The 17,981-nt window shown below is 39.3% G+C and overlaps 2 protein-coding genes across 3 annotated transcripts in view; one reads left to right on the top strand and one right to left on the bottom strand.

Moving 5' to 3' along the window:
- Positions 1-17,374, top strand: part of ABCA1 (ATP binding cassette subfamily A member 1) — a 126,626-nt gene extending 109,252 nt beyond the window's left edge. For both annotated transcript variants that reach the window (XM_032212831.1, XM_032212832.1), the window contains exons 36-50: positions 214-383; positions 1,600-1,777; positions 2,939-3,054; positions 3,142-3,286; positions 4,144-4,267; positions 5,190-5,319; positions 6,770-6,890; positions 7,302-7,364; positions 7,752-7,858; positions 8,476-8,617; positions 9,565-9,699; positions 10,397-10,500; positions 11,635-11,727; positions 13,358-13,601; positions 14,415-17,374. In XM_032212831.1, coding sequence (XP_032068722.1) covers positions 214-383; positions 1,600-1,777; positions 2,939-3,054; positions 3,142-3,286; positions 4,144-4,267; positions 5,190-5,319; positions 6,770-6,890; positions 7,302-7,364; positions 7,752-7,858; positions 8,476-8,617; positions 9,565-9,699; positions 10,397-10,500; positions 11,635-11,727; positions 13,358-13,601; positions 14,415-14,555 — 2,013 coding nt within the window. In that variant the 3' untranslated portion in view covers positions 14,556-17,374. The remainder of the gene's footprint in view (positions 1-213; positions 384-1,599; positions 1,778-2,938; positions 3,055-3,141; positions 3,287-4,143; positions 4,268-5,189; positions 5,320-6,769; positions 6,891-7,301; positions 7,365-7,751; positions 7,859-8,475; positions 8,618-9,564; positions 9,700-10,396; positions 10,501-11,634; positions 11,728-13,357; positions 13,602-14,414) is intronic.
- LOC116505548 (protein NipSnap homolog 3A-like) overlaps positions 264-17,981 on the bottom strand; it is a 31,417-nt gene continuing 13,699 nt past the window's right edge. Inside the window, exon 6 of the mRNA XM_032212835.1 lies at positions 264-390. Coding sequence (XP_032068726.1) covers positions 353-390 — 38 coding nt within the window. The 3' untranslated portion in view covers positions 264-352. The remainder of the gene's footprint in view (positions 391-17,981) is intronic.

Here is a 17,981-nt window from a genome sequence, read left to right as displayed (position 1 = left end):
AAAGAAATAATCAGTATATTATAAATACTAATTAAAATTAACTTCCCATTTCATATAATTATAACTATGTGCAGTCTCTCATATGCAAAATACTGTCACACTGAAACGCACAAAGGAAGCCAACAGGATCCTATGATTTTGATCCTCAAATCTGAGATTTCCTACCAAATGACTAATGTTCTCTCCGTTAAAACGAGGTGTTTCCTTTTTCAGGTGTGGTTCAACAACAAAGGCTGGCATGCTGTCGGCGCTTTTATCAATGTGATCAACAATGCCATTCTCCGCGCCAACCTACAAGATGGAGAGAATCCAAGCAATTATGGCATAACGGTCTTCAATCACCCACTGAACCTCACCAAGCAGCAGCTCTCTGAAGTTGCTTTGTACGTCCTGCAATGACAACAAAGGGGTGGAAGGGAAAGGAATAGAGAGGGGAAATGAAAATGTATCTCTAGTGATCAAAGAAACACGAAGTTGGAAGTATCCATGTATCGTATTTTTCGGAGTATAAGATGCTCCGAAGTATAAGACGCACCTAGCTTTTGGGAAGGAAAACAGGGGGGGGGGGAATCTGCCTCTGCTTCCCAGCAATTTGCCTTCTTGCAGCAAACAGGAAGTTTCACTATAAATTTCAGTGCCAGCCTCCCAGTTGCCGCCTCCGCAAGCCCCATTTTTTGAGTTTGCTGCAAGGAGGTAAATTGCTGGGAGACAGAGGCCAAAAGATGGGGGCCAGAGGATGGGCGGGGCTACATTCGGTGTCAATTTGTCAATTTTAATAGATTTGTATGCTGCCCAATCCCGGAGGACTCCGGGCGGCTTACATAAAAGACAGTTTAAAAAAGAAGATATTAAAAATTTAAAATATGAGACAGAACAAATTAAAACAGAACACAACATGCACTCGATCATAGTGGGGCTGAAGGTCAATCAAGATCAGCAGCCCCAGGCCTGCCGGAACAGCCAGGTCTTAACAGACTTTCGAAAGGCCAAGAGAGTGGGGAGGGTCCGGATTTCGGAGGGCAGTTCGTTCCAGAGGGCCGGGGCAGCTACAGAGAAGGCCCTCTTCTGAGGAGCCACCAGACGACATTGTGCAGTCGATGGTACCCGGAGAAGGCCCACCCTGTGCGATCTTATTGGGCGCTGGGAGGTATGTTGCAGGAGGCGGTCATGGAGATATCCAGGTCCTAGGCCATGTAGGGCTTTAAAGGTAATCACCAGCACCTTGAAGCGTGTTTGGAGACCAATAGGGAGCCAGTGCAGCTCATGGAGGATAGGTGTAACATGGGTGTATCTAGCTACACCCAGTATTGCTCGCACGGCTGCATTCTGGACCAATTGTAGTCTCCGAACACTTTTCAAGGGCAGCCCCATGTAGAGCGCGTTGCAGTAGTCAGTGTGTGTGTATAAGACACACTCAAATTTTCACCCTTTTAGGGGAGAAAAAGGTGTATCTTATACTCCAAAAAATATGGTAGTTCCAACAAATATAAACCAAGATTTCAATTACAGTTGTCCTGTTTCTAAAGATATACTTAATTAAGAATCTGGATGAACAAGTCAAAAATCAATTTGTCACCTTTCCATCTTTCTTTTTACTAGGATGACTACTTCGGTGGATGTTTTGGTCTCCATTTGTGTCATCTTCGCCATGTCCTTTGTTCCAGCCAGCTTTGTGGTTTTCTTAATCCAGGAGCGTGTCAGCAAAGCCAAGCATCTCCAGTTCATATGTGGTGTGAAACCAGTGATCTACTGGGCGGCCAATTTTGTATGGGATATGGTAAGGCTGCATCTGTTTGACATTTTTAGTTTCTGTTCCTTGTGGTCATAGTCTGAAAGAATGCAGTTGCCATGCAAAACTTTGATCCTTTTGGCTTGATCCTGGCTTGTCAGAGTAATGTAGTACCTGACCAGAAATAGTTGATGTTGGTATAGGAATACACATTCTCTAAATATCAGAAGCCAGCCTCTACACTGCATTTCAAGGATAGATTGCAATAACCATATAGAGGACAGTAGTGCTACAGTACTGATAATTTAGAAATGAGACTAAGTAACCCTGATGAGATTCAGTTTAATTACAATTTCAGCCATGTCCCAGCCCTGTGTCTGTAAGAATGTTCAGACTTGATGTAACCATTGTGGCGCTAGCAAGTAGAATGCTTTGAATCTTAAAGCTGACATAAATTGCATTAAAAACAACAAGAAGACTTTGTGGAGATTGGGGTTTGAGCCAATTAAAAAAAGGAATCGCAAACATGCAACCCCCAAACACTTTGGATCATGAAGTACCATATTTTTCTGAGTATAAGACACACCTTCTGCCTCCCCCTAAAAGTGGAAATGTTGATGTGTCTTATACACCAAATACAGCCATTTTTGGCCTCCTGAAGCCCTGCCCCCACATTCCATTTTGGCAAAAAAATGGGCTGTTTTTCGCAAAAACAGAAATGTTTTTGCCTTCCCTCAGCCCCCAGAAGCACTCTACAGGCTTCAGCAGGGCTGGGGAAGGCAAAAATGCTGCCATTTTTGCAAAAAATGGGCCATTTTCTGCCCGCTTTTCACAAAAACGGGGGCATTTTTTTCCTTCCCCCAGCCCTGCTGAAGTCTGCAGAGTGCTCCTGGGGGCCGGGAAGGACAAAAACTTTTTTTCTTACTTACCTCTTCGAAATCTTGGTGCATCTTATACACCAGTGTGTCTTATAGTCCGAAAAATATGGTATATCAGACATTCTATCTCCTTTTCTGTGGTTCTATCAAGTCCTCTTATACTGTGATCAATTTGTATCACCTTTGTCTCATTGTAATTAGCTTGAGAAGATCTAATTCTTGAAAAGCTTGCCATGACCATCTCCTTTGTAACTTAAATGTTATAATCATTTGCATCTTTTAATCTGGAGCTCTTCTGATTCTCTTTTCTTCTTTTCTTTGAAACTTACAGTGCAACTACATCATCCCAGCAACTTTGGTTGTCATCATCTTTATCTGCTTCCAGCAGAAATCCTATGTATCCTCAACCAACCTCCCAGTCTTAGCACTTCTACTTTTGCTCTATGGGTAAGGAAGGCTCTTTTGATTCAGGTATGGGCTACCACTGGTGGAATAGGTGAAGAGACCTCAATGACTTTCTCTGTTCTTTGCCAGGTGGTCCATAACTCCTCTCATGTACCCAGCATCTTTTATATTCAAGATTCCTAGCACAGCATACGTGGTGCTGACCAGCGTCAACCTCTTCATTGGCATCAATGCAAGCGTAATCACTTTCGTCCTTGAACTATTCACCAGCTCTGTGAGTTCTCACTGAGTAAACAAACATTAGGTTTTTCTACAGAATTGATTTTCTTGTGATTTTGAGTCGGATGAATGTGGAAAGCAAGGCATATTTGTATTACCACACTTAGGACTTCTTCCAATTGCACAATCTTTTATAAAGGTGTAATTGAAAGGAGGAGAATCTGAATTTATGAATGCAACAGGAGATATACACCTTTGTACTATTGGGGAAAGGTAGAAGACTACCTTTATGCTAATTCATAAGCAAGAGAAATCTAGCCAGTTGGTAGAAGACTTTAATAGAAGTCTTTTGCAACAGAAGAATCAGGGAAGAAATTGGTATCTCCCTCAGTAGTCGTCCTTCTCGATTCTTAAGTTGTTTAGAAAGCTTCAAGGAAGGGTTGAATTATCTTCTCTACTAGTAGGAGCATCCTATAGAGACCACTGCCAAAAATCTGTAATTTTGAGTGAGTAAGCATAAGTTGTGAAATTAAAACAGAACTTACATTTAAACTGAGGCTGGAATTATGTCAATTCAGCACTTAGATAGTAGAATAAAAAAAAACCAGAACCTAGCTCTGTTGTTAGATTTGCCAATCCTGTCACAAGCCAGACTATCCTTTTGAATTTTGAAAAGCAAAGAGGAACATCACTTTGTTCCTTTTTATCCAGATGATCGATTTAGAAATTAAATCAATCAGAGGAAGGGGCAGAGTTATCCCTTTTCCTTTTAAGGGACTGGTTTAAATCATTTAAGTCTTATAGTTGTATAATTCTTTCAATGGTTTCTGAGCTGTAGATCTGCGGCCTTTGACATCTGTCCTGTTTGTAAATGTTCAAGCTGCTGATCACCTTGGCTTCTGTGTCCTTTAGAAATTCAACAACATCAATGACATCCTTAAGTCCGTGTTCCTCATCTTTCCACACTTCTGCTTGGGGCGGGGCCTAATCGACATGGTGAAAAACCAAGCAATGGCAGATGCCCTCGAAAGGTTTGGTAAGTAAGATGTTGCTCACAGAGTTTAGGCTTTTACAAGCTGAGCCAGCAGTGTGTTACATTCTCTTTTTCTTTTTATTTTTTAAGCCTTAAAGCAGAAGGGAGGAATCTGGTAGCATCCTTTTAACATGTTTTATCAAAAAGACAGAGGCTTTCATGAATAACAGCTCAGCTCAGATGATTGGAGTGGCTAAACTGAGGAGGTTTGGGCAGAGGGGAACAGCAAAAGAGAAAATAAGGTGGGGTGATTAGGTAGATATGGATTACATCAGAGGTGGTATTCAGTCACTTCTGACAGTTCTGGAGAACCGGTAGTGGAAATTTTGAGTAGTTCGGAGAACTGGTAAATAGGCTGGCTCCGCCCTGCTGTATCCCAGCTGTTTTGTTGCCCTGAATAGGAAAATGGAGCTGGAAAGCAGGTTAGTGGGGTGGGGAGGGAATGGGGTTTTTTCAGTAACCTTCCCTTGCGATGCCAACCAAGCCACGCCCACAAAGCCATGCCACACCCACAAAGCCACGCCCACAGAACCGGTAGTAAAAATCTTTGAATCCCACCACTGGATTACATGTACAATAGATTACAACTCCTTCATCAATTAACCCTTTTAATATATGAAAAAGCTGTTGCATTTGTTGAGACATTTCAAGATAGCCTGAAATATATATTTTTTGGTCAGAAAAGGTGCTACTGGGCACGTTCTGTTTGGCTATCATAGGCTAACAGACCTCTTCTCCTACAATGTCTGTTTTGTAATGTTTTCTAGCCATGAAAGGAATAGAATTAGGCTTTCTACATCCCAATCAATATTAATTTACCACTTAATTTTGGTGCATTTTATTTGAAACGTCTACGTAATGATGGATATACACAGCAGTTGCTTCTTGGGAAGGCTGAACCAATTTATCTGTTCTCTCTGACCAGGTGAGAATCGCTTTGTCTCCCCTCTCTCCTGGAACCTAGTTGGGAGGAACCTTTTTGCCATGGCTATAGAAGGAGTTGTGTTCTTCCTCATCACGGTGTTGATCCAATACAGATTCTTTATCAAGTCAAGGTAAGAAATCCTCCATAGCGATCAATTCCTAGCATGGGAAGGGTGCATGTTTTAGGGTTAGGCTGAGGCTTGAGGACCTAAATCAGGCACTAACAATCTTGTGCCCTCAAGAAATTTTGGGTGGATGAAAATTTAATTCCTGTTGATTTCCAGCTCATGCAGCCAAATGTAAAGAATAATTAAAAACGTTATAGCACTAAACTATCTATAGAGGGGAACATCTTACTGTAGGTAATTCTCGGGTTATGACCCCTCCTTCAGCAACTGTTTAGTTACAACGATACCGATTGAGGGGAATTTAACGACCAGTCCTTGGAATTGTAGCTATTCCATGTTCCCGCAATCATGTGATTGTGATTCGGGCACTTCGCAGCTGGCTCGTAATTAACAATAGTTGCAGCATCAGCCACGTGATTGCCATTTGCAAACTTCTATATTGGCTTCCTAAAAGCAAGTCAAACAGAGAAGCCTGCAGATGTAGGAGGTCACAAATTGTTCCCGCTGCTTTTTTCCCCATCCCATGCTCTGTGACGTCTATCCACCTGTAGCTCTTGCCTGCTGGCCTGGGACTCTCACCTCTTCCCATGTTGCAGTCATGTGAGATCCTCACTTAAAGACTTCTGTAGTCCTTGAATTACAATGGCATCCAGGATTGCTGTGATTGCTGTTGCTAAGCAATGCAGTCACATGATGTTGAACGTTATATTCTTATTGTTTAGCAACAGAAATTCTTGTCTCGATTGTCGTCGTAACCTGAGGCCTACCTTTAATGCCTGTTTACATTACAGAAGGACAAAAAAAAATTCCTCTGAAAGGGTTAGAAGAGGAGAAATGGGGGATTAGTGTTAAGATCAAAAACTTACTTTCATTTTTTATACTAATAACTCAAATTTATTCTACAATTTACCATAGACTTGGTTTCAGTAATACTCCTAGAACTTCGTAGACCTTCATTTTTTTGGTCTCCCCCTACTCCATCCATTTTGTCTGTTAATTCTACTCTTCCTCTGCTAACGTACCAAAACCAACATTTTAATTTCAAGTATCTCAATTATCCAATTTAATTTTTCACCCCAATCTGACAGTTATTTCATATAACTCATGGAAGCAAACCTAGATTTGTCAATGAGCAAATCTTAATCAGGACGCATTCTGCTTTTACAGTATGGCATAGATGTTTTTTTCTCTGGTACTGATGTTTGCTACCTTTTGATTTTTAGATGAATGATTAAAGCATCTTGGGAGTTCATTTTAAAATGTTAAAGTAGAATGGTAATTTTTGGAATGTGCCTTGGGGCCTTTAACTAAGTGTGAGTTTTAACTTTTGTAAATTGGGAAAGAGGATCAACTAAGTTCCACATATTGTGATGGTGTCAAGTAGCATATCTGTTACGTAGCACAATTTGAAGTTTTAACACAATATATTCCTTTTTCACCCTGTTTCCCAAAGGCCTATCAGTGCAAAGCTTCCACCTGTAAATGAAGAGGATGAGGATGTGATTAGAGAAAGGCAGAGGATCATCGGTGGTGGTGGACAGAGTGACATCTTAGAAATCAAAGAATTAACCAAGGTGAGGGAAACAACAAATTAAGTTGTGCTTTTAGGAAAATGACATTTCTATTTGAACATTTATACATCTTTTCGAAGACTGGATACTGAAACCTGCTGTTGATTGCCACCTAATATTGCTGCTGAAGAAAATTTCTCCCATAAGGGCGTTAAGCATAAGTCATTAAATGTGTAAATTGATGCTACCCTTTCACGGTTTCACTGGATATAAAAAGGCAGAACAGAGTTGCTCACATGTTAACTTGCGCGTGGTTTTCCTGAAGAGACTTGTAGTTGATGCAAATAGAAAAAGCTAATAGAAAGAAAGATAAAAATTTGGAAAACCATGCCTGGAAAGAGAAGAGAGGTGAAGGGGTACAATTTGTAAAATTGAATTGTTGTCATCTACAAACCAATTTGTTACTATTTCCAGAGGTACAGAATGAAACAGAAACCTGCTGTGGATAGGATCTGTGTTGGAATCCCTCCTGGAGAGGTAAAGCTTTCCAGTCTTTATGCTTGTAAATTTAATGTAATATATTACTCAAGGACTAAAGGATAAAGCAATTATTGAAAAATTCACATGGAGGCTTGTAGTAATGGAAAGCCTCAAGTACATGGTTACGTCATGGTAGTGATGTGGAATGATTCACACACACACACACACACATAAACATATATATGCTTGGATTACAAAAAAACCTGCATACAGAATGCTATAAAAATATAAAAACTATACAGCTTTAAGGATTAGAAAAAACCTGCACCAATTTATGTGTAGAAGATCAAAGCACACACACACACACACTTTGATTTTCTACACACACACATATATATATATGCTTTGATGGTGTGCTGATATTGTAACTCTTAATGGTTTCAGTGCTTTGGCCTCTTGGGCGTGAATGGCGCAGGGAAATCTTCCACTTTCAAGATGTTGACTGGAGACACTGATGTTACAGGAGGAGATGCTTTTCTGAAGGGAAACAGGTATGAAGAAAACTTTACAGGTAGAACTCATTTAGCAACCACAATTGGGAAAAGAAACGTGTTTGTTAAATGAAGCAGTCGTTAAGTGACATAGCAGCGATTCTTACTTCAGCTTTCCTTGGCTATATGAAGGTCATAAATATGAGGATTGGTAACAAAATTACCGTCTTTACAAATTGTCACTAAATGAGAACTACCTGTGGCTTTATCTATTCACCACTCACAATTATAACTTAGCACAGAGTTCTCCAACCTTTCTGGGTTGGCAGCCTGGAAGGTCAGGTGCTTTTATGCATGCATGTGTGCACGTGAGCGCTTGCCGACACTAGCGCAAGTGGTGTTTGTGTGTGTGTGTGTATGTGCAGCCACGCACATGCACTGCTCTGGCCAACCTCTCATGCTGCCCGGTGGCCAAGAGGCTGTGGCCCAGTTTGGCGACCCCTGACTTAGCCCATAGCAATAGCATTTAGACTTACAGCCCCCTCTAAGCAGTTTACAAGTCAGTCTATGGCCCCCAACAGCTCTATTTCTGCCTTGGATGTTCAAGTCTGAAAATTTTGTCAGACAGCTGGAGCAAAACTGGCAAGTCTTTAATAAATGGTCTCATTTCTTCACAGTATTTTGTCTAACATCGAAGAAGTCCATCAGAACATGGGCTACTGTCCTCAGTTTGATGCCATTCAGGAATTGCTGACTGGGCGAGAACACCTGGAATTCTTTGCGCTCTTAAGGGGAGTTCCTGAGAAAGAAGTCTGCAAGGTAAAATGATACAGGCAGAAGTAGAACCACCCAACTTAATTGCCACCACAAACTCCCCATGGCTGGTAATTAAATGGTGTGTATAGAAATAAGCATATAAGACATGACATTCATGCTTTGTATGTTTCACCATATGTTCTTATTGGTGGCTTAGAAAAATATTATACAAAATTATAAGAAAAAACAAATGAAACAGAAAAGATAGAAATACCGTCTATATCAAATTCATTTGTAGCCCACCCTATATCATTTCCAAGCTAAATTCCTTCCTAAATGTGGGGTATTTTACAAACTGGCTATGGGGATTGTAGTTCCCTTTCTGCTGGGGAACTTCTGATTGCTTCACAGTCGTTTTTTGTCATTTTATTAATTTTGTATGCGCCCTCCAGAGTCATTTGTTGAGATGAGGAAGGAAGGAAAGAAGGAAGGAAGGAAGGAAGGAAGGGTCTTTCTTAGATTGCTTTTTGTATTTTCCATTCTCAAGAAAGGGAAACTGATTTTGTTAAAATTATTTTTAACTTTCTTATGCCTCTGTAACCAACCATGAACCAGAAAATCCAAGCGTTCTTCCAATATTGTCTATTTGTTGGTACGAACCATACTAAGTTCACTTAGGATACATAAGAAGCCTATGTGGATTCAAAAACAGAAAGATGATTTGAAGTACAGGGGGATATGCACATTGCATTATCTACAACCCTTTCAACCTGATGCTTCTTTTCCCATGATCACACAGCAGCTGGGGCAGCCATGAGATTTGGGAAAGATACAGCTGCTTTAAAGAATTGCAGGCAGATGCAATGTGAGCAACCTTCATATTCACAACAGCATTTTTACTTTGAAACAGAAAGTACAGATAGCAGATTAATGAACAGGAGTTAAATTATCCTCTGCTCTAAATTATGGAGACCGTATTTCAATTCTCATGTTGCTCTTCCATCTGGCAGGTTGGTGAATGGGCTGTCCGTAAACTAGGCCTTGTAAAATATGCTGAAAAATATGCCGGCACCTACAGTGGTGGGAACAAGCGCAAGTTGTCTACTGCAATGGCTCTAATCGGGGGGCCTCCTGTGGTCTTCCTGGTAAGTATAGATATGATCACATTAGTAACACATCTCATTAAAACTAGGAAGATTTCATGAAGAGTGTCAACCAAAACTACTTTGCTGTCAGAAGCAGATTATGAATTGCAACCTCCCCCCCCCCAAAAAAAACCCCTTATAGTGGAAGCAAATCATAGTGTTAATTTGGCACTTGACACGTGCCATAAGAATAAATACAATTCACTAACAATTTAGCTCATTAAAATTGATATGATATATCATAATTTAACTGAAGATAGTTGATAAAGTTCATTTTTTCAATATTCTATTTCAAGAATCTTTGGCTCTCCAGAGGTTGGGTAACAACTCTTGTGTCTCATGATGAGTCATAGAGTCTATTGTTACTGGCAGGTGTAAATGACACCATGTTTTATGGACTATATCTCCTTCTGCATGTTGGCAAATGAAAGAGGCAGCTTCTATCACCCTTTCTCCCTACCACACTATTTGCAGAGTTTTTTTTTAATGGAAAAATTTCAAGTTCCATTTCAATCTTCAAGTGAGATTTAGCAATAGTTGAGTTTTTCCCTAATTTCATTTAGCACCTTATTCCAGGAAATGTACAGTATAATTGAATACTAAGCCCTTGTCTTCTGAGGGTAAACTTGGTTGACAATAAGCACTCTACCATGGCAGTAATGGTGAAACCAATGAATTTAATCTGTGTCAATTGAAGGATGAGCCAACTACAGGAATGGATCCCAAGGCTCGCCGCTTCCTTTGGAACTGTGCCTTGAGCATCATCAAAGAGGGAAGGTCCGTGGTCCTTACATCTCACAGGTAAGCGATAACAGCATACAAAAACTGTTTTGCATGATTTTCAACTTAGAGCCCATTTACTCTCCTTCCCTCTCCCTTTAATTGTGACATATGTTAGAAACATAACAGACTATTCTTGATGCAAATTTTGCCAGGAGGAAAATTCACAAAAGTTTAATGGAACAACAGGTCCATCTACCTGAGTAAACATAAAACAAAATAGGGCAGAATAGGCTAATAATCTTTTCTTCTTTTACATATGACCGCTTAGTAATAAAGCAGAAAATGCATTTTCTGAATATTTTATTTAATTTTAGGTAGTGAGGCTTGCTTAGACCAGCAGAAGGCAGCATATCCACCTCCACAGCTATCTCTTTCTTATGGCCCTTGTTACTATATACATAATATGGTTCCTATGGTTCTAAGCTTTTTGTGTGCGTTTGTGTGTGTGTGACCAAGGAAAGTACTTGGGGGTGGGAAAGGTTTTTCTCCATGGAAAAAGCTTGGATCCGTAGGAGACAGGTCCCTACTAGAATGGCTAAAAGTGGGAAAGGGATGTTTCTCTTGCTTACAAGAAGATATTTTAATATCTTAAGAGATCCAAACCCTGCATATCCAGAGCTACCTGTTTCTTGAGGAATTAAAACAGATGTGCATTCCAAAAATCACTAAATATGTATGAATGTTAAAAGGGAAATAATCATCATGAAGACAGTGAAAAGTAAATAGATTGATATAATTAGGAGTTGTGCACAATGAGAGAATTTTAAACTATGTTGTTTAATAACATTTTTACTGATTTTTCTCCTTTTTCATTGTTAGTTTTTTGTTTTTCCTTTTCCTTTACATGATTATAGCATCTTATGTTTGGAACAATGACAAACAAGGGCAATTTTGTATACATGTCTAATTACTTTTCAAGATGACATAATGAACTTAGTTGTATTAACGACTGAATGAAACAATGAATTTTAAATTCTGATAATTGTAAACTATTTCCTCTTTTTGCTTGTTATCCAATGTCTCTTTACATTTCTTTTTCCCTTTCATGTAATTATTTATTATTTTCCTTTAATTGTTATAATGCATACATCCTTAAAAAAACCTGTCAAACATTTCATTTGTATAATGAATCTGTTTTTCCCCCTCAAATAGCATGGAAGAATGTGAGGCCCTCTGCACTCGAATGGCAATCATGGTGAATGGACGGTTCAGGTGCCTTGGCAGTGTCCAACACTTGAAGAACAGGTAAAACTGCTTGGTCCCTCCTATTTTTATGCCAATATATGCATTTCTGTTTTGAAAGATGGATAGTTCACAGTAAGACTTTTATAATGATTTTAAAAAACTTTGCACGAAGTCCCAAAGGTGCTTTTTCAGGAAGCAACTGGACTTTCTTACTTTTTCTTCAGCTCTGACTGGATGGTGAGGCATGGAAGGATTTATATTCCTTGCAAACAGCTGGTCATTTGCATTCTTTCAACGGCCCTCTAAAAGGATGCAAATGACCAGCTGTCTGCAAGGAATATAAATCCTTCCATTCCCCACCATCCAGTCAGAGCTGAAGAAGTTTCTTGGATTAGAAGTGAAACATCTTCAGAGAAAAAACAAGAAAGTCCAGTTGCCTCCTGAAAAAGCACCCTTGGGACAACCATGACATGGATGACTGAGAATCTCTATAGACGTTTTGCATGAAGTCAGCAATAGATTTATTTTATAGGATTTGGAAGGACCATGAGCCTTCTGCAATATGCAGAAAAAACCCCACACAGTTAAAACATTTATTAGTGGGGTTGTCCAGTCTCTTCTTAAAAGCCTGAAGTGGATTTTTAAAAATCTTCAGATATGAACAACTCACATCGTCCTTAAAATAGACTGTAGATTGACTGTTCTATTTATTTATGTACATACATCTCTTATGATCAGAATTTTTTTCTTTATTCCTTTCCTTATTTAAGCAAAATTTAGACAGCTGCAATTTATACCCATTACTTTTTATCCTAGTCCCATAGTCACAGAAAATAGTTTTTTAGGCAATTGCCCAGTTTTCCAATTCGCTAATTTATTGATTGAATTAACTTACATTTACATTTAAGGAAAATAATGTAAAAATAGGGCAAGTTTAATATTACATCTTACCGATTTTCCTGGTAATATAAGGGAATTGAAAGGATGTCAGAAAGTTAAAGATTTTTCACTATTCCATCATTTAACTCCCATTGAAGAACATTTAAGATTAAAATATTGAAACACATGCCTAATAAATCTAATGAGGTGTCATATCATATACAGATACTTGCATTGCTGTCCATTTTGTTTATTATTGTGATGACTATAAAATAAATAACAATTCATTCCTGACATAGAATTTCTTGTAAAACACATAAAGACTTGTAAGATTAGCATTTTTTTGGATCACTCATAGATCAGTGAAAATGATATAAGCTTGTTCTGAAAGTTATTTCAAAATCACAGATAAGCATTTTCCTCTGCTTGTCCAAATAAAGACATATCAGGACCTTGTTGTTTACATTACTTTTCCTTTTTATGTTTAGTTGCAAGTTGTATGGACTATTTGGCATTCATGCCAAAATAATTAATGAATACTTGAAAGTACATGACACTGTAATCATATATATTAGATCCTCATCAAAGAAAAATGGCTGTCAAAATTTGGTTTATCATAGATCAATGGGCATGTTGAGGCTTTTCTCATTAACCTCCAGGACTATGATTATGTGGTACTTTTGAAATCAATGGCATCTTTTTTTAGGATCATAAATGACCTGTGAGAAAGCCAGAAGACATTACAGCTATGATGTCTTTTTAAAACTTAGGATAACCATGGCTGAGTACCCCTGCTTTCCTTACGTTTCAGGTTTGGAGATGGCTACACAATAATTGTACGAATAGCAGGGGCAAACCCTGACTTAACGCCTGTTGAGAACTTCTTCAAGCTGGCTTTTCCAGGAAGCGTGCTGAAGGAGAAGCATTGCAACATGCTGCAATATCAGCTCCCATCCTCCCCATCCTCTCTGGCTAGGATATTTAGTATCCTCTCCCAGAACAAAAAGAGATTCCACATAGAAGACTACTCCGTTTCCCAGACCACACTTGACCAAGTAAGTTGATAGCATAAAATTGGGGGGGGGGGGGGACCGCGTCTCAAGATCTCGTTCCTTGATTGCGATCCTGAGCTTTAATTTATTCACTTTCACACTTCAGTTACCACCTTGGTTCTTTCTCTGTTGGTTGATATTCACTCCAGTCACAATAGTCTTCTGACCCAGGCTTCTTTAAAAAGCAAGAAGCCGAGTCTTGGTTCCGGCAAAACCCCTTTTATTTACACAACTATGAATTCCTTTCATTCAGTCAGCAAGACATAGCAAAGTCTTTCAGAGGAATATTTATCAACCCGAACCTTATTTCATTTGGAGAGGTGCCAGATAACTAGTTTCCAAATGCAGAACAAGACAAAACTTGGCACACAATCTCTTACAGTCACATACAGAACTTTCCACTCTTGAAATGACTGAATGAATGAATTGTTTCCTATAAAAGCCCACTCCCCGTTCGTTCCTCTTTTGTTTCCTATGGGAGAGGCTAATCACCTCCAAGGTATGCCTTTACTCCTAAGTCGACCCTGCTTTCTTAGTTGTTCTTGTCGTCTGGCAGCTCTGCACATGCGCACACTGGGAACAGACTCCAGCTGTTCCTCTGCCTCACTGCTGTCTAGCTTCCTCTCTGCCTCCAACAAAGAGCCCTCGTCTGAGCTTTCCTCAGCCTCTAAGACTAGCCCATGTTCCTCCACAACCTCCTCACTGTCCAACTCTGCTGGCTGCCAATGGGCCACAACAAATAGGTGACAAAGAGGAATCAACATCTCCCTGTGATGATCTCATTATTGATGCCCACCTTTTTGTCTCTTCTCTCAGGTATTTGTAAACTTCGCCAAGGACCAAAGTGATGATGACCACATGAAAGACTTGTCGTTGCACAAAAACCAGACTGTGGTAGATGTAGCTAATTTGACTTCCTTTTTGCAAGATGAAAAGGTGAAGGAAAGCTGCGTATGAATAACCTTCCTCAGAAGGACGCAATGGTCGCACTGAGCAGAAGGGGGAAAGGTTCATCCTTTCTGTATTATAGATGGGATCTTCCCAAGTGGAAACAGATCAAGGCCGAGGAGATGGAGATGGAAATTATAAATGGGACATTGTACTGGTTAATCTTTCAATGCAATGCAATTCAATGCAAACAAAACAATATTCCACTACAGAGGCAGGCCTCTGGGAGATGTTGCCTTGTTGTACTGTTCTCTAGTGAAAGACTTGAATTTAGCTATTCTTACATTATAATTCTGTGAAACTCTAATATGGTGCCACTTGCTGCTACGTTGTCTTCTGCCATACTCCCAGTTGTTTCTACTTAGTATGTTTTGTGTTAAGAATTACGTAACAACAGTTCAGAGATTTGTGGCCAGTGATTTATTTATTCACCATGCTAACAGCCCCCTCCGCACAGGGAAAGGAACTGCTTGGGCACAACATCATTGCTGGCAATGAATGCATCAACAGAATCAGTGTCCAGCAGTCACATCCAGTGCAATATTGTGGCCTTATTTTAGTATTAGCTATTGGCCTGGTTGACCCATACATGCTTGAGGGGACTGGTATGACAACCATTAGGGCTCTTAGTAGTGGGCCATGAAGCACACCGTCAAAATAGGCTACTCTGAATTCAATGTTTCTTAATGGCTTGTAGGAGAATCAACTATTAACATCAAAGCATCTGAGACAATTTCTGTCCTAATGGTATGGTGACCAATTGCTTGGTTTCCCCCCTTTGCTTTTGTTGTGGAACTGTTGCTGTTTTTATATTTCTTTACTTAAGCTTGACATGTCTGTTTTCTTGTAAAAGTACTTTCTGTAGGAGACACTCAGCAATCTCTGAAGAACTCTCTATTATCACCCATACTAGGGTATCTGTTTTCCTGCCTACCACAAAATATCTAAATGCATATAGCATTATTTCCATCAATGTTGAAAATCTTCAGTTATATCGTCACCTCTGTCCTGGTTTTCATATAATTTTAAATCACAAAAATGGTGATCTCCTACTTTGCGTTGGGTTGAGGTTGGAGAAAACTTTCCAGAATAAAACAGCTGGGGCTCTTGAAGTCTTGAGTTTCCATAGTCCTTCCATTTCTCTTACTCCATGGCTTTTATGTGGCACATACACTGACCTCCTACTCCAGATATGGATTGAAGGTAGGTATTAAAAGTTGGATATGTGGATGGTAAGCAACTAATATATAATTAAAAAAATATGATCCATTTTTTAAACAATTGCTTATTTGGAAATTTATATGGAAGCTTTTTTTTTTCAATCAGCCCAGATAGTATCTTTAAATAAAAAACTACGCAAAGCAAAATTGGTACAAACATTTTTTTGTAGTACTGGATAACAAACCAACACGTGCTCATTACGGCTGGCATATACTAATATTTCAGACATGTCCCAAGGCAAGTAAAATTCTGAAATGATTAGTTGCACTAAGTCCTTTTGAAGTCAGCAGGACATCAGTCTGAGTCCTGTGTACTTTTTTTGCACCCAACTTTCAATGACCTGCAATTTAGTCGTCCCCCGTCTCTCTCCATATTAGTAGCTATTTTTTCTACAAATATAAATACTCTATTTTAGTATAGTTTTAAAACACATTTGCTAATTTAACACAATTCAAACGAAGGTAAGCATTAACTGTACAATCCCTTGACACAACAGTAACCCAAAATAACTGGCTTAGAGTTAAATGACAGCTGTGTAAATTTCCAATATAAGGCTGAAATCCTATGCAGGGTAACTTGGCAGTTAGCTCTACTGATCACAGTGGGACTTCAGTACAGGAGTAATCACATATTCCCCTTGCTTTCAAATCCTTACTGATCTGTTTCATGAGAAATAATGATTTATAGAAGTACTTCTTGCTAAGAATGGAGATCCAGGCTAGGTTTGCTCCACAATAAATACTGGTAAATCACTGCATAGAAATTTTCCTTAGTATCAGATAAGTTAGCCAAAATTATACTACTTTAGGGGTGTCAAACTCAATTTCATTGAGGGCTGCATCAGGGTTGTGTTTGTCCTCGGGGGGCCTGCTTAGGTGTGGCCAGTTCGATGTCATGCAGCCCACATGCGGCCCTCCTGGGCTTCATTTTTTGGCTGCAACAACCTCCTGCAGCTCTCTGCCAGTGAAAACGGAGCCCAGGAGAGCCGCACACAGCCCTCCCAAGCTCCATTTTCGCTGGAAGAGGCACTGCAAGCCAGTCCATCGCTGTTTCCAGGGTGGTCCTGTGGGCCAGATCTAAGCATCCCCTAGGCTGGATCCAGCCCGCAGGCCTTGAATTTGACATCCATGTCCTAATTGTTCTCTGTGGTATGATATAAAACCACTGGTCAAGGAACTGAGCAAGAATATTTACTTCATGTTATGTGATTAAAATTGCTGTTATCCTTCTGCAGTATTTGTGATACTGTATAGTTTCATATGAATATATTTCTTACAGAAGTTAATACGTATAGTAAGTCCCTGCTTTCCTCCCAGTTTTGTTCCAATCCCCTCCCTTCTCTAATCTGATTGATCCTTCATTCCAAGCACTTTATGCTGGCTGTAATGGGATCTATTTTTGCACTGGAATATCTTATAAACTTTGCAAAACAATAGTTTCACATATACGCAAAAACAATCTTTTAAGTTAAAAATCTTTCAATGGACATTTTCATGGAAAAACAAATATATATTTGTATTGCTAATAACTATTTGTGAAATATTAATAGGCATCTGTTAATTGCCTTGTACCAAGTAAAGAATAAAAGTGTTGCTGGTCTACAATCATTAAGCATTTGTGAGATTTATGTTAATATAAAAATTGTAAGTAGGAAAGGGTATGGTTCTCTATTTCTCAATAACAAAGCATTGTAGATGTATAATAGCTGGCTAATGCAAAATTAGAATATGCAGTGTATGCTTTATTTAAAAAATGAAGCCCACTGATTAACTTAATTCCAATTTAAGAACAAAGATATTCTTGAAGAAGCAATTACATTTTAACCTGAAGAGATCTGTATAATACGAAATGAAAACAATTCTGACTACGGTCCTGGACTTACAACTATAACTGAGCTCAGAATTATGGTTGTTAGGTTTTGGGGGCTATGAGGCTTAATTGTGGTGGGTCAATTTTAGGGCATATATTAAACTTTTCATCTGGTGATGCTCCATCTCAAAACTGTGGGAAACTCTGCTATTATCTTCAGCAGCTGTGTCAAACAGGCTTCTGGAAACCACAGAAATATGACTCTGATGTGACTTGGGCCATAAATAGACGGTTCTGATCTCTTTGCTAAAGTCCAAAAAGTCCATGGGATTGTAGAGTCACTGTGTAATCCCAGATGTTATACAATTTTGTTCATTTGGCCTCTGCTGCTTTTCTCTTTGCTCC

This window comes from Thamnophis elegans, chromosome 3 (genome assembly GCF_009769535.1).
Source record: "Thamnophis elegans isolate rThaEle1 chromosome 3, rThaEle1.pri, whole genome shotgun sequence".
NCBI classification, from domain to species: Eukaryota; Metazoa; Chordata; class Lepidosauria; order Squamata; family Colubridae; genus Thamnophis; species Thamnophis elegans.
The sequence above is the reverse complement of the archived record's forward strand: the minus strand, read 5'-3'. Positions and strand labels throughout refer to the sequence as shown.